The following is a 26,696-nucleotide window of genomic DNA, read 5'->3' as shown; positions in this document are numbered from 1 at the left end:
GCAGATATACACTGGATTTGTCAAATATTTCTCTGTGTTTTCCTTTAGTTAACATAGTTCCAAAAAATGCAATGTCAGATAAAAAACTGATTATGTAAACTTGAAGTTTTTTTTATTAGACTCACAGTTTTCTGTTATAGTGAGTATGAAAACAGATGTGCTTTGTAATTATCTGACAAGTACAGTGTTTCCATTTAATAATACTGGTAATAGTGTTTATATATTATAGAATTTTGGAGGCAGAAAGAAACCTTAGAGATAATAAATCAAATATGTTAAATCTGGAGATGACAAAACTAAAACCCAGGTTTGTTCAAGGTCACAAAGCCAATGAGTCACAGATCCAGGATTACAGTACTGGTCTAATTCCTAGTCTTAATGTTAGATTCACTATATCACACTGCTATGATGATAGTAGTGATACTTAATTTATAAACTATCTTCTATAAGGCTTTTTCTATATTTGGTAATTAGGGTTATTGTACGTCTAAATATTGTCATTTGGGTTATTGTATGTCTGAATCCAAATAATAGCCTTACTATAATGGAGTTATAATTATTTTACAGCTGGAAGAAACTCTTTTAATTGGTTAACTGGAAGCAGCATTGACACATTTGCAGAATATACAAATCCCTCATTGTCTGAATCATTGTCTTCTTCCTTGCTGTTTGTTCATAAGAGAACTGACAAACCTCAGAGGGCAGCCTTGAAATCAGTGGGACCTAATTTTGGGAAAAAAAGATTGGGATTGCCAGGAGATGAAGTAGATAACAAAACCAAAGGTAAAGTAATGCTATACAACTAAAATACAGTGACCGACATAACTTGAAACTCTCTACACTTAAGACCAGTAGTTTGAGTAGTGTAACATAGACATTCATCGTACCTACATTATTTTTGCACATACATTTATTTCTATGTTAAGACTTATGCATTTAACATCTTTTTTTTTTAAAGCAAATTAAATGCAGGCTAAACTTCTTTCTCCTTTCATTTGTAGAAGGAAGAGTGTGAGGAGAAAGTTCTTATAATCTCTTCCCTACTACCATTTTTCTCCTACTTTGAAATAGCAGCCATACTATAGAGACTATAAGTAGAATATGCTTGTTCTTTTCAAGGTGGATAGAAAGTTAAATGAGCTCATGGACATTAGTTTTGGGGAAAGCTTATCTTGATATTTTCTCCCTTCATCTAAGTTGACTGCCTCTCACTGCTTTTCTTCTCTTTGTCCTTAGTATCTCTTCTGAAAATTATTAAAAGTACTTTCAGACTTAAGGCTGCACAAGTAGTCCTGGGGCTATGATATCTGCCTGATTGTTGCACTGATCAAAAGTAGCCAACTTGCAAGGAACTATTTACTGTCAGTACCGCTCACTTTTTAGTTACTGACAGCCCTTCTTCCTGTCATTATTCTTTCCCTTCTCCCATGAAACCTTATTTAAAGGAAGTCTTTTACTCTAAATATCAGAGATTGCCAAAGGAAAAGTATTAGGAGATTGAGAGTTTTAAACATTGCTGCTGCTTACTGTGTAAGTTCATAAAGAGATTGGAGGTGACCGTCTCAAAGATTAATAAAGGTAATGACATCAGTGATGGGCCAAGACCCAGATTCTTTCAGTGTGGAAAATGTCAGCTATTGAGATATGGTGTTATTAGGAGGAATTGTGTGAGTAAAGATGGGGTAGCTTCCTTGTTTCTTTAAAACGTTTCCCTGAAGTAAGTTTAGTTCATTGATTTTTTTTTCAGAAGTTTATTGGTAATGATGTATAAATAAAATGAATGTTTTAATAATTTGTGTCATTTCTACTAAGTAACTTTAAACTGCCCCATCTAAGCTTAGACTTTTTTCATATGTGTCATCTTCCCTAAATATTTTAGAGAATTTAGTTCTTATAAAAGGTGCTGAAATTCTTATGGAATTATTTAAATAATTTAAGGGAAATTAAGACTTTAAAATATGTATAAAATTTAAACACCAATTGGGTCCTCTGCTATTATTTGATGTTAATAATAACTTTTTCTTCCTGTGGCTTTAGGTATTGGTGAACGGGCAGAAATCCTAAGATTGCGGAGGCGATTTTTAAAGGATCAAGAGAAGCTTAGTTTGATTTATGCCAGAAAAGGTGTTGCGGAACAGAAGAGGGAAAAGGTTTGTATCTTTAAAGAATTTGGTTAAAAATATTGATGCCAGAGGACTGGCAAGGAAATCTATTTTCATGTCTTAACAGAGAATTATTATGGACAAGGCGTGCATGATGTGCATATACTATCAGACATGGTTGAGATACAGATACGTCAGCTGGTTTATTTTGCTTACCAGTTCCTTTTTGTTTTAAGATGTCCCAGTTGAAATTAAGGTAAACTGAGGCAGCAAAGTTCTGAGCATGTTCAATTTGATTTGCTCAAAGGGAAAGTTCTGTCAATGTGGAAGGGTTATGGGGATGTAAGAATAATGTAAGAAAAGCATCAATAAAATACAAAGGATTTTTTTTTTTTAATTAAATCTATTTTAACTTTTAGTTTCCAGATGGTCCATTTTACAGATCTGATCACTGTTTTCAGATGCTGATTTCCCCAACGTAGTTCACTGTTTTGTTTTTGTTTTTGTTATTTGGTTTTTTTTTTTTGGTGAGGTGATTGAGATCAAGTGACTTGCCCAGGGGCACACAGCTAGTGAATATCGTGTGTCAGAGGCTGGATTTGAACTCAAGTCTTCCTGACCCCAAGGATGGTGCTCTATTCACTGTCTCACCCCACTGCCCCCCACGCTGTTTTTCAGTTAAAATAAAAGAAGCCTAGTAATTGTTATAAAGTTGATTGAATGTTATAGAATGAAAAATAAACCTTTTCAAAATTTGGAAGCAACAGAAATAATTGAACTTGCTTTTTTACTCATACCTCCATTTTGTGGAATGTAAACACATATATCTTTAAACCACATTAAAGAAAATATGAAATAAGAATATAGTGATATTCTTGAGTTCTGAGTATCATTCAGATTTGTTTTAGTGTTGCCAAATCCAAATATGTGGACTGGTTAAATGATACTTTTCTTCAATTTCAGTGTTTCTTACCCAAATTAAAGACCACAGTAATTTCTCAACCAAAACTTGACTTTGTCTTCCTTACCACAGTCTATCTTTAACAGTGAATACTGAAATAGCTTCACAATAAACATTGCCTTTTTTTCATCTTGACATGTAGTGATTGTAATTTCTTTTGAATTCCAGATGTAGGCTGATTCTACTGGCATTTATTCTACTTTTCAGTGTCATAATGGTGTGGAAGTAACTTTTGGTAAAAGTAGAGAAATAGATTAATGGAACAAAGTAGAGGTACTGTTCTTGATCTGGGCAGATGTACACAGAAGATTAGTGTTTGACAAACCTAGAGTAAACAAAAACTAGAGCAACTCAGTTCATCAGATATTTAGCGCGTATGATGTCTATTGCTGTGCTTGGTGCTAATGACATAGAGACAAAGTGAAATTATATATTTCTTGAAGAATATAACATTTAAGCATTAATGCCAAGTTATCTTACAAAGTAATTTGAGAGGTAAAGATGGAGTAATATATTTATCTGAAGGAGAGAAAATAGCTAAGTAAGAAACTATTTTAGGATAAGATAAATGTGCTTGATTGTATTAAAATAAAAATTTTATGTACTACAGAAATATAATTAAAATGTAAAAGGGAAATCATATATGACATGCAGCAGATAAAGCTTAACATCCAAAATATATGTACATATATGAAGTTGCTAAAGATTTAAAAAGATAACTCTTGGTTCACAATAGATGAATGGCAAAGGATTTGCACAAGAAATTTTCAAAAGAGGAAAGAAAAATCTTTGAAATTGGGGGAACAAATTTTCACCTAATAGATGCAAATTAAAATAACTTTGAGTCACCACTTTATATTCATCGAATTAGAAAACAAACAAACAAAAAAACCCAACCAATAGTCAGTGCTGGTGAGGTTGTGGAGAAACAGATGAATTCATTTATTTTTGGTGAAATTGGAAACTTGTAGGCTCCTTTTAGCTAATAATCTTACAGTATGCACTTTAAAATAACAAAATAGTGACATCTTTAATTTATTACTCTTTAGATCCATTAATTCTTTTGTGAATATGCCCTGAAAGTGTTAACAAAAAAAAAAAAAAACCAAGGTTTTCATAGGTTATTTTTTATTACAAGCAAACTACATGTATAAATTGCAGAGGAATCATTAAATTGGTACATACTTGTAATGAAATACTATAATGCAATTAAGACTGAGAAGTATTAAAAATATGTTTTTTAAAAATCCATAACCCGGGCGGCTAAGTGGTGCAATGGATAGTGCACCGGCCCTGGAGTCTGGAGGACCCGAGTTCAAATCCAGCCTCAGACACTTGACACTTACTAGCTGTGTGACCTTGGGCAAGTCACTTAACCCCATTGCCTAGCCCCCCCCCCCCCCCAAATCCATAGCCTTGGTTTCTTAAAGAGGTCATAAGCTTTGGTCAGCCCTACAAAACTAGAAAGGATTTCTGTATTGCAGACAAATATTCTGTTTGGGAGCACATCATTTAAGCCTTCTGTTCAGGTGCCATAAATGAAATCACAGATGCTTTTTGAAGTACAGAAGCATACAGAGGCAAAGACTAAAAACTTTCCTTTGAATCTTCATATCTTCAGTTGCTTTATAAGACTATTTTTATCTTTGCCTGCATTAACACTTTGTTTTGTAACAGAAGGGTTTTTTTTTAACTGTTTCATCAATTAATTTTGTTTTCTTGAATTTTTTTTCTTTTTTGGGGGTCTTAATTATGCAGGAGATAAAAAATGAGTTGAAAATGAAGCACGATGCTCAGGTTACTTTGTATAGAAGTTATCGTCAAGGAGATTTGCCTGACATTCAGATTGAATACAGCAGTTTAATCAATCCTCTGCAAGCTGTGGCCCAGGTCAGCGCTACCTTAACTTCATATTATTCACTATCTATAAATAATATCAAGTGTGTTTTGCATGTGTTTAGTTCTTTGTAAATAAATATTTAGAAGAAATTATTTTAGAGATTACAGAAAACTGGACAGGAAAGTTTTGTAATTTGTATTTTGAGTGCTAAGAATCAGGATATTTTTCTCAAGTTTACAAATGGTTCAAAAATTTGCATCTGTTATATTTTTTTGAATTCATTGGTTTATTGAGCATTGTTTCAGTAGTATCAGAATGTTACATATACAGGTCTGACTATTTCTTTCCTTTCTGTTACCATTAGATCATAGGACTACAGATATGGATCTGAAAAGTACCTTGGAGATCATAGTCCAATCAGTTCATTTTACAAATGAAGGAAATGAGGCTCAGAAATGTAAAATGACTTGCCAAGGTCACACAGATAGTACCAGAGCTTGAACTTGGTTCTTGTGTCTCTAAGTTTAGCGTTCTTTCCACTCCACCATGCTAACTCCCTTGTCATCTTTCTCTAGTACCTCCCTTAACACAGAACTAAATAAAATTAGGTTAGGCCATTAATTTACAGAAACAAAGAACCCTAGAATTGGAAGAGACCTCAGGCCATCTTTTACCTGAAGAAGAATCACTATTTCTAGAAACCTAGTGCAAGAAGAAACCTCTTCTGTTTGTAAGGCAGCCCGAGCTGCCTTTGGCCAGTCTCTTTGTTAATAGGATCTTCCTTGGTATCAAGTCTAGATTTACTTTTTTGTAACTTAGGTTAACTGTTTCTAGTTTTACCCTCTGGGACCAAGCAGACCGACTAATCCCTACTCTGACAGTACTTGAAGACAACCGACAGTTGTCATTTCCTTCCTGTATCTCTTCACTCCAGTCAATAAAGATATATCAGAAACCTCCTGTGCCCTAGACACTGGATTTGGTGTTGGGGAGGCAAGTGCAGAGTTTACATTCTAATGGGGAGACAAGTACTTATGTGTGTACATATGTGTATGTATTTGCACATGTAGGTGTATATGTAATGGTCACAGAGCTAATACGTATTAGAGGTGGGCAGGTCTTCCAGACCCAGTTTGCATCACTCAGTCCTCTGTGTATCTTGATGATTTCTGGATACTCCCCAATTTATCCAGGCCCCTCACTAAAATGCCTTGCTCAGAACTGAAACAGATACTGCAGAGCTAGTCTGACAAAAGAATAGATCAGAACTTCCCTTCCCTCCCCCTGAACACTGTCTTTCCATGCAGCCTGAGATGGCATCCGTTTTTTTGGCTGCCATCTCACCATATTGATTCATGTTGAGCTTTCAGGAGATTAAAATTCCCACAATCTTTTTCACAGAAACTATTGTTTCAGCGCATCTGTTTTGTACTTAGGCAGTTGATTCCTTGACTGCAAGTGTAGGACTTTATGTTCAAATGAAAAACCATCATGATAAGACACTTAAATGCTTTGCTGCAAAATTTAATTTTGTATGAGCAACCTCATAATGAAGTCAGGATTTTGATAACTATTGGGAAGTAAATTTCTTTCAGAAGAACAGGAAATGTGTCTTCTTATGATGGTCTCTCATGTCATTAATATGTTGACTGACTTGACTGGGAGCCCACAGACACCTTGGCCTACCTCTCTTCATCAGGAAATTTCTACTAATGATGATTTTAAGGTAGCTAATGCTCTGTCTTTTAAAGCAAAGTTAAGTACTTTTCAGTGTTACCTGGACTCTTTCAGTTATCTACCAGAGGTTCCCAAAGTGGGCAATGGGGGTGCTGAAATTATGGGGGGGGTAGTAGCCTTGGGTGTAATTTGGAAGCATTGAATTAAAAATAAGGGTGTGATAGAAGCATAAGGAAAGAAGAGAAGAGAAGCAAATTTTGGAAAACCATTCGTACATGTTTCATCTGTTGTGTAACAGAGCAAAAATTGTAGTGATTACGTTATTTTCCAAATAAACACACAAAATGCGAGTTATAACCAATCAGTGTTCAAGTCTTCTGACAGGGCTTACCAAGCAAGTGTTGGCAGGTGAGCGTGTATGCATTGTCAGGAAGTCCACCATGCATTGGAAGGAATATGTGCATGTGATGACTTGTTTGGAGTACAATACTATGTGCTTGCATCACACAATATTGCATCATCAAAATTGCAATACAGGAACTGAAAAATCAAAAATTAACAATAAATTATTAAATTTAAGATGCTTCATTTTTAAAAAAAATTTTTTTTGAAATGACACAAATTTTTTTTTTAAGTAAAGGGTTAAAGAAAGTAGATTTCCAGCAGTGCACTGAGTAATTTTTTTTAAGAGGGCAATAGGTCAAATAAATTTGGGGACCTCAGGTCTAAATTAATTGAATTCCATTCAGCAAACATTTCCTAAGCATCTACTACGTCCAAGACATTGGTAGTTCTGGGAATGTAAGACAAAATGGCAATTCCTGCCTTCAAGGAACCCCTGGGAAGAGATACGAGAAGCACATTGATAGGGGAATACAAGGTAATGTGATAAGAGAAATAGTACTAGTAATTGGGAGGATGAGAGAGGAGTCTGACAGTGGAGAAGAGCAAAGAGGACCTTCCAGATATGAGGAATGACTTGTGCTTCCTGTCTTTTGGGTTTTGATTTGTAAAGCAGAATTAGTAACTACCCTGTTATTGCTTCACCTACATTTTTTTAAGGTTAATGAACTGATTTCTTTTTTGAAATTAAAAATTCTATATAATTTAGGAATTTTCCTTCATGGAACTTAAATTTTCACCATTTGTTTTCCTTCCACAAGTTTTTGAGCAGCTCTGAGGAGTGGAGATAGGATGGGGAGAGCAACTCCAAGGAATGGAATGAAAACTACTCACAAATTTAACCTGTTTTGTTTTTAATTGGTCTGGCTGGTGTTCAACTCTCAAATGAGAGTTTTATGTAAAAATGTCAGTATAGTACCTCCTACAGTAATTCTGTAAAACATTGTGGTTATATAAAAAAACAGCTGGAAATAAACGAGGAATAGGAAGAAGCTGTGTGTTATTGCGCACCAGAGCCACTGGGCCTTCACTGTACCTCATATGACTTGATTTACCCAAAATAAATAGCTGTGTGCTGTGGAGAGTGAACTCACTCATTACAATTTATGCATTTATGAAAAGTATATTAGAACTATAAGATAGTCCCTGTGTTATTCCATAAACAGTTGCTTCTTTTGCCCCTACACCTAATCTCATGGCACTGATCAGTTAAGTTTCATATTATGAAATAAAAACTTGTGTCTAATGTTGCTTTAATATTTATCAGAGTACCATTGTCTGTGTAAATGTAAGCCAATGGATTGTAATAGAAACTAACTTAATGTTTTCAACTTTTAAAATAGATTTGAGAGAAGGTAAGTTTGTAAGACAAATTTCTAAATGAAACTCATTATAGCACTTCTGGCAATATGTCACTTTTGTTTCAGACTTTTGTTTGTTGACACCTGCTTTGTTATGCTTTTTAGCGAGACCCAGCCCTTGCAAAACAGCTCTTCGGCAGCTTGTTTACTGGAATTTTAAAAGAGGTGGATAAATTTAAGGGCCCATCTGAGAAAAGAAGCATTACTGAGAAGTTGCTTTTGGACTTCAACTATTTCCTAAGTAGCACCATGTTGTTCTTTCCACCTTTCATCTCCTGTATCCAGGTACAAATATTCACATAGCCCTTTTTTTCCTTGCTTCCATTTAATGTGATATAGAGTAACTTCAGCCTTTGTCTCAAAAGTACTACTCTAAGAATGAATAAAGAAGAGTCTAGGCCTGTAACGTATTATAAATGTTAAGTTTGTTTTGCCTTTGCAAAGGTAATGGACGCCTGAGACAGAGTGATTAGGAATTCATTATAAACGTGTTTGCTTTTGTCTTATGCTGAAATCATTTCAAAAATTTAGTTGCATTGCAGTGAGCTTTTTATTCCATAATTTCCTGAACATTTTAATTTAGAATTTATGCAGATTGTAATTTTTATTATTTTAGGTTAAAAAAAATCAATACTTTTACCATTCAGAACATGGAACTTTACTAACTTTTCTACACAGTAATGTTTTACTTCAACTTGTTTTTAAGTTCTTCTGAAAAAATCAAGACCTTCATGAAGACCCAGTACATGATCCATGACCCTTAAGCATCACTCATATTAATAGAACTTAAATAACACTTTTTCTTCAAAGTGTTGTACGAAGTAAAAAAGTAATAAGAAAGCCTCCACTTCTGAGAGAATGTACTTTTTGTTTTCCTGTGTTGTATGTTTTTTCTAAGTTGCAGTGATGTGCTACATTATTTCCTTGTAGCCTTCTCACAGTTGTGATATATAGTAACATACCTACTTTAGATAGAATCCTTTTTTTGTGTATCTACCACCCATGCTAACTTAAAAAAATGCATCTTGTCAATTTCTTGGGATTCTTGGGATCAGCCACTGTTTCACAATAGTTTTCCATTTATCATATATTCCATATTATTTTCCTAATTCCTAGTTCAATTGCAGATTAGTGTTATAGGGCTATACAAATCCCTCTGTGATCTCAGAAGACAATCTCTCCATAACTTAGTAAATGATCTAGTTAGTTTTCCACAGTTGCTATGGCAGAAAAATATATTGCTCTGTGGCCGTCCTGGTGGTGACCCTCTCTGAATTTAGTTAGGGTGGTCCTTAGAGAGCAGACCTATCACCAGCCCCTACTCTAGGCCTCTCCACCTGGTAGAACCTGCCAACACTTTGGCCTTACTGCCAGGACATTTGAGAACATAAGCCTCCACACCATGAAGAATCACAAATAGGCCAGTTATTGAGGAGTTTTTCTTACTTCTTACTTGCATTTTTCAAATAGTGTAGTCAAGATTGAAATAAATCTATTCATGATATTTCAATTAAACCTTTAGTCTTTATTTTCTTTTTTAAGATGAATCTTTGTAAACTTAGAATATGCCTGATTAGGAATTTGTGAATGAATAAAAATTTGTCATGCTATTTGAGAATGGTGCTTATCTCTGAAATTAGAACTATTGTAATGAATTATATCAGTTGTATAATTTATGTGGTATGGCCCCAACTCTAACTAAGTTAGTCAAATAAGGAGTCATTTTTTGTTTGTTTTTTAAACAGGTAGTGTATTTAAGATAGCATTACATGATTTCAAGTGAGTCACCTAGGTTTGTGTCCCATATGACAAGCAAATTACCTGAATTTTGAAAAAAATCAGATTTTCTATTTGATTATGTAATCATTAACATGAAAAATTTAACGTACAAAGAAAAACTGGGAATAATAACTGGCATCTGTATCGTGCTTTAAAGTGTTTTACAAATGTCATCTCATTTGTGCCCCACAACAACCCTTTGATAAAGATGCTATGATTATCCCCATATTACAACTGATGAAATTGAGAATGAGGTTAAGTTATTTGCCAAGGGTCATACAGCTAGTTAAGTGTCTGAGATAGGAGTCAAACTCATGTCTTCCTGACCTCAATTCCATTGTTCTATCAACCACTTACTTAGGGAAGAAGATTGTATACGAAATGGTGAACTTTGTTTATGTTCGTTGTTTTTTGTTTTTTAAGTAATATATATAGTTTCATAAGGTAGTAACAGATGTTATCTATTTGTGTCACTTTCTGCTCTTTTTTTTCTTCAGTGCATTTTGAATGTTTTATTGATATCTTTTCCCCCTATCTCATCAATACACACTGAACTTCCTCCACTCAGTGCCAAGTAGAGGTGTCCCTTGTGACAAATATGTGTAGTCAAACAAAACATGCCAACCGTTTGGTCTTTAGTCCACCGCCTCTGCCAGGAGGTGGGAGGTGTGTTTCAGCCTGAATTTTATGAAGTCATAATTGTTTGCTGGGTTCTGAGGTCTTTCAAAGTTGTGTCCTCTCATATTATCATTGTGGTTATCAGTTCAAATAGGTCTTTCCAGATTTCTCTGAATCTGTCATATTTCTTATTTCTATGACGCAATAAAATTCCATTGTATTCATATGCCACAGTTCTGCCATCCTCCCATTGATGGGTATCTCTCTTGTTCACATGCAAGACCACACACTTAAAGTTTCCACGGCCTTATAAGCTGTGTAGTCCATTCCTCTTCCTTTACAGGTGATTTATTACAAGTGATTGATTCAGGGTTCTTTAGGGATGGGGACTGGACCTGTGATTTCATTGGTGTAAGGAATTACCAGGTAAAGGAACTCCCTCTGCAGTTTGGCACTTTTGCTGCAATTTATAGTCCTAAGAGTTGCCAGCAGTACTGACAGGTTAAACATTTTGTCCAGCTTCACCGAACCAGTCATTGTCAAAGGTACAACTTGAATTCAGGACTTCCTGGCTTGACGGCCAACTTTCTAGCAACTACACCATGTCGCCTCTCAACAAAAGCTTGCTATGTATATTCTTGTACACATTGCTTCTTTCTCTCTGCCCTAAACCTGCTTGATTACCTTAATATTTTATCAGCTCTCTAGATTATACATTTAGTAATTTCAATTGAATTCATTCTTTTTCCACTTGACATTGAATCAAGTGGCTCCAGGTATTTCAAGAGAATTCAGTTCTGTATCTGGGGGGAAAAAGTATTTATAGTGGCTCAGTGCATCGAGTTTGTAAATGTTGGCTGCATTTTGTTTCACCATGTCACTTTTCTGGGCACAGTGCATTCAGGAAGTACAAATGTATCTAATGGACAAAATATTATACTTTAAAGACATTCATCCTAGGTTAACATAAACCTAGCTGTAAGTGTTTCATCCCTTGGTTTCTAATCTGTAATTGCAATTAATAGCTTCCCTTCACAGAAATTTTGTGAATTTAATGAAATTTTTTTTTAATAAAAAGTGCTATATAAATTCAAAATGGCTTAAATTTTTATTTAATTTTCTTTCATTGAACCCTATATTTTAAGCTTTCTTTTGCCTCTTTTTTAATTTTTGAGCAGTACAAAATAATAACAGAAGCATTTAGAATTAAATTACTTAACACATTTTAATGTGGTGTGTTTTTAATCAATACAGCCTATAGTCAACTCTCAAATTCAAGTCTGAAATAAAAATGTCAGTACAATAATTCTTACAGTGCTGTATTAAAATGTTGTTATATTGGCAAGTTCTTGGGAGTAATTTAGGAATAGAAAGAAATTCCTTAAATAATAGAATGGTTATTATATCTAATAAAGTTGAAGAAGGGACTAGAGGTTTTGAAAATGTTTGGACTGCTATTTATTCTCATTGCTCTCAGTTGTTTTTTATGTTAGCACAAAATTCTAGAAACCTGGAAGAACACTGCAGTTGCAGAAATGTGTGGTTCTACTGTTTTGCTCATTTAATGGGTGGTGAGCTTTAAGCGAAGTTGTGCTATGATAGTACAAAAACAAAAATGTTTAGCAAGTAAGACTTTTAGGAAAAACTTATTAATGGAAGCTCATGGTGTATAACTTTGGTGTTATTTCTACTTATGTCAAAACTTTCTTTAACATCTGGTAAAAATAGGTCGTTCTCCCAAGAAGATACAGTTCCAGTGCCATGAACTAAATATTTAAATGTTTGTGGCTTTACAGGAAGTGAGTTACCAGCGCTCAGAGCTCCTAAGCCTTGACTCATCCACTGTGAGCACCAGTTGCCTCGCCAGCTTGCAGCAGCCAGTAGGCATCCTCCTTCTTGAAAAAGCACTGATTCATCTTGCTCCTGCAGAAGAACCACCATCTAAACGAATGCGGGGAAAACCGCAGCTCTCTCCAGATGTCATCAAATGGATTGAACTTGCTAAGTGAGTGTTGACTGAGAGCAAGGCCTGCAGGTGTTTGTCCCACACTTCATAAATCTTAGCAGTGATGTCTAGCTCTCTTCTTTAGCATAATTTGTACCCCAAAGTCACCAAAACTAAATAGAATCTAATCTCATTGGGAAATGAGATGTTTGAAATTTTATGTGTGTTCTAGATAAATTGAAGTTTACCTCTAAGTGCCAACTTTTATTTTTTTGATAGAAATCCTTCTAAATGTATTATACTCATGTTTTCTTAATCATAGTATTTTAAACTTAATTTAACCTTTTGTTATTAAACTCATAAAAATACCTTAGATTACACTTGATTGTTCTTTAAATGCTGTCACGTACATAACTTCACTATATTCTTGTAGTAATGATGCAAAAGAAGTCTGTAGAGTAGATGGGGTCCTCATTTGACAGATGAGAACTCTATAAGCCAGAAAGATTAAACATCTTACAGGTAGTAAATAGAACTTGAACCCAAATCTTCTCATTCTTAGCTATAATTTGTAGGTTGTATATATCTATTTATGTACAACAGGCAGGTGGCACAGTGGATAGAGGGCTGCACTTGGAAGTCAAGAAGGCCTGAATTCAAATCCTGCTCTTGCACACCTACTAGCTTTGTCGTGCTGGGCAAGTCACTGAACCTCTCAGCTTTAGTTTCTTCAGCTGTAAAATGGGGATAATACATGTACTACCTCTTTCACAGGACTATTGTGAGGAAAGTTCTTTTGCCATCTTTAAAAAGCTATGTGAGTCATGATTATCAGCTTTAATTTAGAACATACTTTTTGGTGATTGCTCAGATTTTTTTCTTCCTTTGGGTTTCTCAGCGAGGTTCTTGAGAGGCGAGGCTGCCAGATGAGAAGTGTTATTGTGATATGACGTTATGTAACCATAGAGGCCATCTGATCCAAGTCACTCCCTGATAGAGTAATCCCTCTGCAGCATCCCCTAATGATTAACTTCTGTTCCAGTGCTTCCAGTGGCAGAGACGTCACTGACTTTTGAGTGTGGCCATTGGGTTTTCGTTGGTCCTTTGGAGCCAAGCAAAATAAACACAATTCTTCTTCCAATGATTACTCTTAATGTGTATTAAAATTGCCATCATGCCTCCCCCAGATCCTTCATTTTTAGGTTAAGCATTTCTAATTGCTTTCTTCAATTATTACCTTTCTCTTTCTTGACGTTGTACTTGATGCCACTTGACGTTGTGTTAGCTTTTTTTCCCCCATAAGCCATGTCATGCTGTTTACTGGGTATAGAGACCAAAAAACCTCCATAAATGATCTACTATCTAGTAATATTTCACCCCATTCTGTACTTGTGTAGTTGGTTTTCTAAACCTTAGTATGAAAAGCTGACAAATGTATACATGTGAAAGATCTGTACATATATGATATCTCCTTACTAAGATCATCTTACCTACACATTGGGAGTAATATATTTTGGAAATATATTCCAAGTATATTTGGAAATAATATATTTTCAGAATAATTTAATTGTGTATTAGGCACACAGAAGGATGAAGTTATTCTAACATAATAAAAACTAATGGTAATGTCAGAATTGTAATAATTGTTAGCATACTGAGTAAATTTTAACTTTTCTTAATTAAACTGAGCAGTAACTTTATTTTAAGCTAATCAGTTATTGAATGATTTAATAGATTTTTAGTGTCATAATATTTGTTTCTAAAACACATATTCAAGTGCTTTTCTTGCTTTTGTCTTTTTAAGGTTATATAGGTCTATAGGAGAGTATGATGTTCTTCGTGGCATCTTCAGTGGTGAAATTAAAACAAAACAACTAACGCAGAATGCATTATTAGCAGAAGCCAAAAATGACTATTCTGAAGCTGCTAAACAGTATAATGAGGTAAAATGAATCAATTGCAAATACCTTTTTCCACATATTCATTTGTGTTTTTCCAAAGAGGAAAAACTACGATCATTAGTTTGAGATTTTAGAGCTCTCAAATCCCTTTGTTTCAAGTTTTCTTCTTGGATTTAATCTGTAATTTAATAGTAGAAATTGGGTTTGGAATTACCAAATTCACATTTATTGCCGTGGCATCACTTATTCCTTAAATAAGTCTTTTAATCAGTGATTAGAGGCCAAATCACAAAAACTTCTTTGTGCCCTTAAAAAATTGTCAATAATTACCATGAAATTATATAATTTTTTCTTTGAAATTTAGACTAGATTATAATTAGGTCAGTTCTATGGTAGTTATATGTTCAAATCAAAGAATCTTAGGGCTGGAAGTGACTTTGAAGGTTCTAGTCCTTCCTCTCCACCAGTTAGAGAATCGACTAGTCTGTAATTCATACAATAAGTAACCATATGAAAACATGCTTCAGATTATTAATAGTAATAGAAATGAAAATTAACACAGCTCTAACAGCAGCAGCTAGGTTAATTTTTGTAGACAAGTTAAAAACTGTGGGATTCTTAGCACTGTCTGTCTCATCTCCTCCTTTTCTGGCATTCTGCTACTATTACAGCTGAAGTAGAAAAAAGACCACAGGAGACCAAGGGCCATTTTATACTTCATTTCATGGAATGTCAGGGCCAAAGAATGTATCACCCTAGTGATCAGCATTACCTAGTGAGCCTCTCCAATCTTAGCTAGGTTAGTTCTTGAAAAGCAGACAGTCTTTGTGGCTGGAATGGTGCTCAGAACCTTTACAGCATGCTGGAACCTTCTAGGGCTTGTGTTCCAAAAACATCAACTTCAAGAACCTAGTTATTTTTATACTATGATTAAGCATCTGAAAAAGACTAAATGAATAATTTAGATTCAACATAAGAAAATAATTCCTTGACAGTGACAGCTGTGAAACATTACAATAGCTTTCTAAGAAAGGCTATGGAATTTCTTCTGGAGGCCTTTGAAGAAATGAGAAATTTTCGTTTTGTTTAGGATGGTTTGAATATGTCGTTCCAATAGGCAATGAGAGAAAACAGGGCAGGACAGAGGGCTAGAACCTTCAAAGTCACTTCTGGCCCTAAGATTCTTTGATTTGAACATATAACTACCATAGAACTTACATAATTATAATCTAGTGTAAATTTCAAGGAGAAAATTATATAATTTCATGGTAATTATTGACAATTTTTTAAAGGCACAAAGAAGCAGCAGTGAAGAAGGAATGGTACTTTAAGACCTCAAATTCTTTTATAAAGCAGTAATTATTGGTGCTAGCTAAAAATTAAACAAAAACAAATGTTGATTGGTAGGGAAACAAAAAATGAAAAATAATAAAAAGAGTCAAGCTCAATAACTTCTTCAGTAAACCTGAGAACATAAAGTACTTAAGGAAAGCAATCCCTGTTTGATAAGACCTGAGGAAATGAGGAAATTGCCAGAAAATAGGATTGGTCCAACATCTTGTACCTTAGGCTACAGTAAGCTTAATATGGATACACAGCCTAAGTATAAACGATTACATCATTAAAAAAAAAAGTTTGTAGTGAATGAGATCAAGTACTATTCGCAACTAGGGGAGAATATTGAACTAAACCAGGAATAGAAGCGAACATGGAAAATAGTTAGTTTTGGTTATACGAAATTGAAAAACTTTTCCACGAAGAATACATCTAGAATAAGCAAAAATATTGAAGTCTTGGCTGACTCAAGGACTTGGGTTCAAATCCTATTTGTGTGATCCTTTTTGTGTGACATTGGTTAAGTCAAATAATCATTGTAGGCTTCAGATTCCCCTTCTATAAAATTAATAATTAGAGTAGATGGCCTTTGAGGTCTTGCTCTAGATTGTCAGATTCCATGAATCAGACATCCTAGAACAGTGCCTGGTACATAGTAGCTTCTTAACAAATGTTTATTGACTGTCTGAGATATCTAGGGAATCAACACAAATATCTGAGACCAAGGGATTAGTGGTCAAGGGATATCAACAGTTTTCAGATGAAGAATTACAAACTATTAACTATATGAAAGATTTCTGTAGATCACTAAGAATTTGATAAATGCAAATTATCATAAACGATGTGATTTTACCTTGCATTGAATGAATTGACAAAGATGACAAAAGGTAGAATTAGGGTTTGTAGGAAGATAAGTACAGTAACACATTTGTTGGGGCTGTGAATTGGTTCAACTCTTCTGAAAAGCAATTGGAAATTGCTAAAAAAAAAAAAAAATGACAGAAATATCTGTTCTCTTTGACCTGATATCTCACTCCTAGTCATAGACCCCAAGGAGATTAAAAGCGGGAAGAAATCATGTACACCAAAAATGATAATGGCACTTTTTGTGGTAGCCAAGAACTGGAAACAAGATAAGTGTCCGTCATGGGGTGGCTAAACAAATTATGGTAGATGAATGTAACAGAATATTGATGTTCTATAAGAAATGACAAATAAGAAGAATTAAGAGAAGTACAGGAAGACTCATGAACTGATACAGAGTGAGTAGAACCAGGAAACAACATAAATGGGGAAAAAAAAAAACCACAAAACTGAGCATGGTATGTTTTACTGGAGAAGAGTTAAGAAAATATACCTCCCTCCCTTCACTACAGAGGTGGGAGAATCAGTGTGGAATATTGCATATACTGCCAGATTCATCTGATAAGTTGGTTAGTTATGGTTTTTTTCCCTTATTTTTTGTAACATAGGGTAGCTCTCTGGCAGACAGATATATTTGGAGAGACAAGTGACGTAAAAACAAAAGGCATCAGAATATTTTTTTTATTAACAAAAGAAGGAAAATTTTTTAAAACCTTGAAGTTTTGCCTCAAAAATGTTCAGATTAGTAAGGAACACAAAATAGGAACAGTTAGTCTTTTAAAAATTCTTCTATTTATTTATATGAATTTATTATCTCTCCCTTCCACTATCCCATCAAACAATAAACAAAAAGTAATTCATTGTTAAAAGAAACCCACATATATGAGATTACAGATCCATCAAAATATCAACATTTTTCACACTTCAATTTACAATTTAATTCTGTGGCCTCTAGTACAAAATGGTTGTGGCCAACAATTGGCCATTATCCTCTGCAGAACATGTATTTCTGTAATCAAAGAATGTTAATATAGCTTCCTTTCTAGTTTGAGTTCTTTTATTATTTCTTTCAACATAAAAATCATGGTATGCTGGAACGAGCCAGATCTTCGTGGATCTTAGCGTCTAGAATTCCGATCCCAATATCCTAGTCCAAAGCTCTTTCCACAGCTCCAGTTAGCAAGCATTTTTTAAGCAACTACTGTATGCCAGGCCACTGTCCTGAGGGTTTGGCATACCAAGGGCAAATAACATTCCTGCTTTTAAGGAGTTAACATTCTATGTTGGCCTCTTCTCTGAACCCATATTCTTTGCCATCGTATGCTTTTATAGTTGTGAATAGAAGAACTGCATGTAGCAGTCTAGCAAAAATTGGATTAAGTCCAGTGACAGTATTACTTTAGAATATCTGCTAATTATATTTGAGTTTTAAATTACAGCAAAACGTTGCTAGCAGTGACTGTGAACAAAAATCTTTTTTGCCATTCTTTTCTAAGCTTTTCCCATCATATTGGGGAAGTTTTTCCTTTTCTATATGTAGAATGTAGTATTTGTAGTATAACTTTAGAACTGAAAGGTCTTTTGAAATTACCTTATCCAGCTACTCTTTTTCAAAATGAGGAAGCTGAAACCAAAGCATTTTTGTTTCTGACTGCCCCTTTCTTTTTAAGTGTCATATTTCTGATTTTTTTCCAAGGTTTATTCTTACAAACGTGTTAAATATTTGAGTAGGTTGTTAAACTCTTAAAATTTCCTAATATTTGACAGCATCGGTAACTCCTCCAAAAAAAGGCTAAGTTACTTGTCAGTAGTCCTTCAGCACATTTGTAGCAAGAGGCCCTTTTTCTTTTTTCTCTTTTTTTGGTTTTTGGTTTTTGGTTTGTTGTTTTTCACTCAAAATCACCATCTTCCAGTTTGTTGTTCCATTTTCTTTAGGCATGAGAAAATCAATGATCTCATCATCTCCAATCTCTTTTTTTATACCTATCCTTAAATTTTTTTGTAATTATCTTGGCAACTTTCTTTTCCTAGGCCTTAAATACACAAGAGTGGTTAGAGGGAGAACCTACAGAAGCTGAAAAGGATTTTTGGGAACTTGCATCTCTTGAATGTTATAATCACCTCACTGAATGGAAGTCGTTGGAGTATTGTTCAACCATCAGCATTGATAGTAAAAATCCTCCAGACCTTAGCAAAATATGGAGTGAGCCATTTTATCAGGTTTGCAAAGCTTCCTTTTAAAAGACAATTGAAATATGGTTAATACTTCAATTTGAAGATTCTGGATCCATTATTAAATGTTTAAATCATTTATTTCTACATAATTACTTACATTCTGTGACAAAAGTCGTAAAGTTTTTTATTTGGGAATATAGAGAATAGCCTTCTTTAGTGTATTGAACCAACCTAACTCTTTATCCCTTCTAGTTAGTCCTTTCTACATAGGTGAAATTAATTTTAAAATTAGAGTGCATGCATGAAATATTCAGGTTCAGCTATTTCAGTTATCTTCCTCAGGGTTCTTTTTAGCTGTCATTTTTGTTTCTCTTTGTAAATGTTAGTTTGCATGGGACATCCAAATTCTAAGCTGGTAGGGGAACATGTTTCTGCATGGTTGTGGCAATTATTGTTCATTCATAATGAAATAAGCAGGACCTTTAAAGTTTTGCCACTTTCTAAACATGTTTCAATCATTAAATAAAGTCATTTAATCTTTAAATCTTTACGTGAGATACTTTCAGGAACTAAATACTGATTTTATACACACACATAAATATGTTATTAATTTCAGCAAGATTTTTCTTTTCTTTAGGAAACTTATCTACCATACATGATTCGCAGTAAGTTAAAGTTACTGCTTCAGGGTGCCAGTGACCAGTCACTCTTAACATTCATTGATGAAGCTATGAAGAAAGAATCCCAGAAGACACTCATAGAAGTTCACTATAGCCAGGAATTGAGTCTTCTTTACATTTTGCAGGATGATTTTGACAGAGCAAAATATTATATTGAAAATAGCATTCAGGTTTTTATGCAGGTAATGCAAATATATTTTAATGTTCTGTTTTAAAATACTAGTAATTATTAATAACAATTCATCCTTATTCATTTAACATCAATTTCTTCCTTTTGTTTTCCTCCCTTTTCACTTGTTTCTTTCTTCTTTCTGTTCTTTTCCCTTTATACTTAAATTCTATTAGTTCCTATATTCCTGACTTCTTCAGAAGCCTTTAAAACATCTACTTGCTTGCTAAGATCTGCTTTCAGGGAAACTGTGTGGAGCACAGTTCTCTGTGAAATAAGAGAAGAGCTTATCCTGTTTCCATTCCTCCTTTCTTTTGAATATTTTCCTTATCTGCCCAATTTTATTTGCCTTTTCTTTCTTCACTTAAGGGTCTTGGGGCCCTGTGTGGAGGTAGCTATTAATTATTTCATTGAACTAGGTACTACTAAGTTAACAGCTGATTTATTTGTGGTTTGGGTCTCTTAAAATTAGATCCATGAAAATCAATCAAGTCTTCAGTAATTGCTTATTATTTGCCAGGCACCAAGAATGCAACATGAGCCTGTGTTCAGTGGGGGAGACAAGAAGTATGTAATTAGCATATACAGCATCGATATAAAGTTATTCAATATAGATTATTTTAAAGTTTTAAAGACAATGATTAATTAGATTTATGAAAGTTTTTTTTTAACATCCCCATATTCTGTATATTTAGCTATAGGCAAGTCATGAATTTTCATATTTTAAGGGAACATGTTGAATTTTTTAATACTGTGATTTGTGTTATGTAAATACTTTTCTCCCTAGAATTATTCCAGTATTGATGCTCTTTTACACCAAAGTAGACTAACCAAACTACAGTCTGTGCAAGCTTTAATAGAAATTCAAGATTTTATCAGCTTTATGAGTAAACAAGGTAATATTTTTCTTATTGTCCTTTTCTGTATAATTATATTTTGGGGAATTTGACATTTTGCTAGTAGAAAATATATTTGTTATGTTCATAGTGAATCTGTGAAATATTTTTCACTTTATAACAGTAGTTTTATTGTACTTTTGATAAATATAAAATTTTGAAGTAGTGAATCAAAATTTTAAGATTTTAAAAATAAAATAATTTTCAGTTTGATGATGCAGCATCCTGTTCTTGTATCTAACTTTTATTATTTGTACAAAACTGTAAAAATCTTTTTGAAAATTACTCAGTAGACATTTAACCAGTTTCTCTGCTTCTGAGTGTCTGTTCCTTTCTTTGTGTCCTGCACAGACCTGCAGATGAAACTTAATGCACAAATCTGATTATACTACTGTACATGTTCTCAAATACTTTCAATGCCTGCCCATTTCCTACCAAAATACATGTTCCTCAGTGTAGCACTTTAGTCTCCTATAATCTAGCTTTAATCTACCTTTCCTTTATTTTATACTACTTCCCTTCATATATTCTGTGAAACTGGACTTAAGGTTAAACTAGTTGCTATTTTGTGAACATATTTTTCCCATGCTTTTGCCCCTTCTCTATATTTGGAATCCCCTTTCTTTTTCATTTCCCTGTATTCTCCCCCTCATCTCACTCTCCACCTGTTGAAATCCTACTTATCCTTTAGAAACCAGCTTAAATATTGTCTTTCCTGATCCATCTATCCAACAATCATCTCATCCTTCTCCAGTTTCTCAAAGTACTTTCTTCTTCTCATATATATTTGGTATTTTAATTATTTGTGTAAATAAATTTCTTACTAGATTGTTAACTTCTTAACAAAGGTACTAGCCTCATTTACTTTCATATTTCTTTTCTTTCCTAGGAGTATATTAGTAGATACTTTTAAGATTTATTCCATTGATTTGACAAGTAAAAGCAGCAACTGGAGCTTTGAATATTAGTTATGTATAGTTTAGGCTTAAGGAGAATTGTTACTATAGAGTAGAAAATCATTCAACACATGTACTTCACATCCCATTATACATTTATTTCCATTCCAACTTTTCTAGAGAAAATATTGACACTGTATCATTGTTTTGACTATACCTCTTTCTTCAAACAGTTGAATTTTTAAAAAGTCAAAAACGAACCGTATGTTAACTTTGAATATTCTTTTGTTCAAGAAAAAATGTTTTTTCCTATTCAAACCAAGAAATTTAAGCTAGGTTTATTTTTTTTTTTATTGGTGTTGACCACCACTTTGTTGATTGATGCTTGGCATTGGTTATGGGTGTAGTCATCCTTTAAAATTATTTTTAGGTAATTTATCATCTCAAGCGCCCCTTAAGAGACTTTTACGAATCTGGACAAACAGATATCCAGATGCTAAAATGGACCCAATGAACATCTGGGATGACATCATTACGAATCGGTAAGATGAGATAGGCAAAGAATTAACTAAAGATTATTTTCTAAACTCTCCAAATTGCTTTTTTTTAAACACTGTACAGAAATCTGAGGTTTGATTAAAATATAGGTATCCCTTATTGTGCAGATCTTATGTATTTTTTCTTCTAAGAGAATTTTTCATTTTTTAGCTATACATTTTGGCTCCCTAATGTGCCAACCTGCACCCTCTTTTCTCCCCTTCTCCCTCCCTCCCCTCAGAAGCCTAAGTAAGGAAAGCAAGTGCTTCACCACAATGTTGAAGCTTCTGCTGAATCCCTTGCACCTGGATCCTGGCTATACACAGGGTTTTGAAAGTGAAGCTGTTTCTGGCAGTGGCAGCGTCAGTGAGTAGAACACATAAGAGGAGAAATATTTGCAGCAGCAGCAGCAGCACACCTCCTTCCTTGTTAGCCTCCACCTCCCTCTGCCTCTCCGTACTACATTCTAGGTAACAGAACTGAACCAAGGGCACCTCTACCAGTTATTATATGATGCCTTCCCATTCAGTTATTGTGATTACAATTATATAACCAGTAAACACTGAATGTAGACAAAATGGTATGCCTTCATACTCCATGAGAACAACCAGTTCCAATTAAGAGAAAAGACAAACACCAAATGGGCCCACAGAGAAGATCTCACCTCTTCTGTGTTTGGGTCTTTTTCTTTGTATTCCTGCTAACTTCAAGTGTTCAGCTATCCGGTTCTTTAATCATGCATTTTAATTCTTCAATTCATTCATTTGAGTTCTGTAATTAAAATAGGACTCTACACTGGAATCAAAGAAATGCCTTAGTAACATCTACAAAAATCCTCTGGCATCTTAATCATGATAAATGCACAAGTTATGTCATGGGTGTATCATATTAATCATTTTGCTTTTAGCAAGTGGTCACAGGCTGAAAATTCTTTCTTTTTTAAGAGTTGAATGTGTTAAGCTGTTAAGCTTAAAACAGTTTAATGTTCTTGCTTAAAGGGAACAAGCATTTTACACTTTGCTAGAATCTTGATATTCTGTTGTTATAGGCTAAAAATGAGGACTGGGGGAATACTTTTTGACCTAACACAAGGACTAACAGATTCATTAAAATATAAAATTGTGAGTTCATACTCATTATCCTGTGGGAATGGAGGCAGCAGGTGGTATACAGATAGTTCTCACTTTACATATATTTGCATCAGCAACTCACCTTTATATAAAGAATTTTAATTCATTTTTCCCAAAAAAGCACCCACACTTGGCAGTACCGTGTTATCTTTCTCTATCTCTCTCTTTGCTCCTGCCCCTCGGCTTGGTGCTACTTGGCCTTCAACCCCCCACACCAGAAAAAAACCCTCCGGGTCAGAACAGAAGAACACACTGAGAGAGGCCAATGCCACGCTGGGTTGGGGACGGGGAGAGAGGAGCCCTTTGCCCATCTCTGCCCATATACCTGTGTATCTGGCCCCTGTGTGCGTTTTCTGTCCGCCTGTGCTCTGGTACACACATGTCTGTCCCTAGCCCCTGCATATCACCTATTCTTTATGTCTGTGTCTATGTCTGGTGCAATCCCCTCACCCCTCAATGTGTTGCTCTCAGTTCCAGCCAGGCCCCTACATGGCTCGTCTCAGCCCCCCATGTGTTCTTCCTGCTCTCACTTTTCTGTCCTCAGCTTCCATACGTCCTTGAACCATTTGCTAGTTCCCTCCTTCCATGGGCATGTTGCACCTTTCCTGCCCTTTCCCACATCCATGGGCAAATTCGCAGGATATGAAAATCACTTTATGTAAAGGTCTGCACAATGGTCTACTTTTGTGGAGTGAGAATTGTCTGTTTTTACTAAATCCTTTATCTACGAGAGACTGTAGTGAAACAGTGATTTTTAAAGATTTGGACTTTTGAAAGCCAAGTTTGTAACACTATTGGTTGAAATTTTTAAAATAACAGTCTTACTGATGGGAACTCTGAGGCTGTGATTACTTAGTACCTACATGATTGTGTTAGATTAGGAAAAACTGGTGAGTTTGGTTCCTTTCATGGATCTGTTATTTTTTTCCTTTTCCTTGTGTAGATGTTTCTTCCTTAACAAAATTCAGGAGAAGCTTAGTTGTCTCCAGCTTGATGATAGTATGGAAGTTGATGGAGATGGAATTTTCAGTGACGAGATGGCAGTGGAGAAGCAGGAAGAAGACATTTACGCCATGATTAGAAGCTGCAAGTTTTCCATGAAAATGAAGATGATAGAGAGTGCCAGAAAGCAGGTGCTTGCCTTCTTTGGTTTCTTGACAACATTATGGAATTACAGAAACCGGTCACATTTGTTTTTAAAATGTAGGGGGCGTTAGATTTTTTGTTTTTAAGGTGGGGGGGGGGGTTGTTTTTTTTTTTTAAACACAGGATAATGTTCCATGGAGCTTTCTTTTTTACTGTATTCTAAAATTTACTGATCTCTAAAAACAACATAAGGTACCAAGTCCTCTACTTTTCTTGGTCTCTAAACCTGCTTTTGCTTCCTTGGGTTGAAAGCTTCTCAAATCCAGTCCCTAATTATGTTTTCCCTCCTTTTTCTCTTGTCTTGAAACTCCTCTTTTTACTTTTTGCCCTTGCTGTTTTTTGCTGCAGTCTACAGAGTGTGTCTTTTAGAGTTTATTCCCACGGCGATTGAGTAGTATGCAGAAATATTAAGAATAGTTTTCTGGGTAATTGAAAGGTCATAGAAAAGAATTAGTGAAGCAGTGGATAGAACACTCATCTTGGTGGCAGGAGGAGAGGCTTCAAGTCCTGCTCCTGACGCATTCAGGCTTTAGGACCCTGAGCAAGTCTTTTACTATCCCCAGACAACATATCCTATAAAATGTAGAGAAGATTGTATTCTGCATTGGTAGAAGGAAGTTTCTTATCAGGATCTCCTTACATCGTTAAGTCAGAGCAAAGCTCAAGTCCAGAAAATGAAGAAAGGGGAAGCCCCCTTTAGAGGCTGGGTGGTACCTAGAATTCACAGAATCTCAAGAGTTGGATGAGACCTAAGAGCCAATCTAATCCAATCCATCCCTGGATAAAAATCCCATCTCTAACGTATTGAAATAAAATCATCCATTAATTAGCTCAAAGAATTATCTAATTAGGATGAACTCACTACTTCCCAGAAGCAACACATTACACTTTTTAAATTTGTTTTTTTTTAATTAACCAAAATTCATCTCCACATTTTCCCTCATGAAAAGAGAAAAACAAGACCCTTATAACAAATATGCATACTTAAGTAAAAATTCCCACATCAATGATGTCCAAAAAATATGTTTCATTCTGCGCCATGAATCCTTCACCTCTTTGTCAGGCAGTGGGTAGCATGTTTCATTGTAGTACTCTGGAATTATGGTTGATAATTAACACATTACACTTTTGAGTAACTGATCATAAGGAAGTTTTTCCTTATGCCAAGCTAAAGTCCAACTCTTTGCAACTTGAACCGTTTGCTCCTAATTCTTTTCTCTGGGGAACTTTCTAAGCTGTTCTTTAAGCTTATTCCCCAATGTACCATTCCCATCTAATCTACCTGAGAATTATATCTTTCCCACTAAAACCACCTTTCTTAAAGGTAACATTGTCTTAGTTAACTCTCTTGCCCATTCTTCAAACCCAGCTTCACTCTTTGCCACTTATAAAGCCTGCTGACTGTTGGGCTTTTGATTTTCCTAACATACATACTTAATCAATAGTTGACAAGCTTCCTTTGTCCAAAAGGGAGAAAGTAGGAGATGGAGGAACTCATAAAAATTAAAATGGTGTCCCATCTCCAAAGGGGAAAAATTCACCTCAGTACCTAAAAGTTCAGAAAATATTCTCTTGCAGTTAGGAATTGTTACTTTATTATAATAAGTATTAGCAAATATTGGTAAAGGTTCATAGGGTCATAGAATTTAGAGCTGGAAATGCACTTCAGAAATCACATAATCCAGCACCTTCATTTTACCAATAAGGAAACTATACTAAGGTGGCTTTTTAAAGGAAATCTTTGGTGAGTCCTACCTATAGTGAATCAATAAGGTAATTTGAATAATTACCTTCTGCTTTATCTCCTTTGTAAGTTCAGGTTTTTTTGTAGTAGAAAGTGCACCAAGCTCTGAGTCAAACCTGAATTCTTGTACTAACTCTGATACTTATTAGACTGTGATTATAGGTAAAACAAGTGAACCTTTCTAAGCCTTAGTTCCCTTGTGTATAAAATGGAGGTAATAATATACTACCTACCTTACAGTGATACTGTAATTTCACTTTCTTGACCAGAAAGTTACATCCCAGGATTGAGGCAGTGTGATATAGTGGTTATGAGCTGACTTTAGAGCCAGGAAAACCTGGATTCAAGTAGCAGCTCTGACACATATTGGCTGTGTAAGGGTAGGCAAGCTATTTAACCTTTGAGGTGCCTAAGCAGTCTTCTAAGACTAAATTGAAGAGATTGCCATTCTGCATCATTCAGATGGGGCATTCCCCATGCCATTGGAATCATAATGCTGAACTCTCCAAAAAGGTAAAGTCACATCCACTTTTGCTGT

General features: G+C 34.8%; 1 protein-coding gene across 4 annotated transcripts in view; it reads left to right on the top strand.

Annotated features, from left to right (window-relative positions):
- LOC114053672 (DNA-dependent protein kinase catalytic subunit-like) overlaps nt 1-26,696 on the top strand; it is a 167,918-nt gene that overhangs the window by 108,569 nt on the left and 32,653 nt on the right. For all 4 annotated transcript variants that reach the window (XM_027876779.1, XM_027876781.1, XM_027876780.1 and 1 more), the window contains 11 exons: nt 568-783; nt 2,038-2,150; nt 4,822-4,953; nt 8,449-8,628; nt 12,537-12,745; nt 14,490-14,628; nt 18,817-19,005; nt 19,598-19,822; nt 20,597-20,705; nt 22,032-22,143; nt 24,212-24,401. In XM_027876779.1, the coding sequence (XP_027732580.1) occupies nt 568-783; nt 2,038-2,150; nt 4,822-4,953; nt 8,449-8,628; nt 12,537-12,745; nt 14,490-14,628; nt 18,817-19,005; nt 19,598-19,822; nt 20,597-20,705; nt 22,032-22,143; nt 24,212-24,401 (1,814 nt within the window). The remainder of the gene's footprint in view (nt 1-567; nt 784-2,037; nt 2,151-4,821; nt 4,954-8,448; nt 8,629-12,536; nt 12,746-14,489; nt 14,629-18,816; nt 19,006-19,597; nt 19,823-20,596; nt 20,706-22,031; nt 22,144-24,211; nt 24,402-26,696) is intronic.

Source organism: Vombatus ursinus, unplaced genomic scaffold (assembly GCF_900497805.2).
Source record: "Vombatus ursinus unplaced genomic scaffold, bare-nosed wombat genome assembly UNPS02014812.1, whole genome shotgun sequence".
In the NCBI taxonomy this organism is placed as follows: domain Eukaryota; kingdom Metazoa; phylum Chordata; class Mammalia; order Diprotodontia; family Vombatidae; genus Vombatus; species Vombatus ursinus.
Note: the sequence above shows the minus strand (reverse complement) of the source record. Positions and strands in the feature narration are given on the sequence as shown.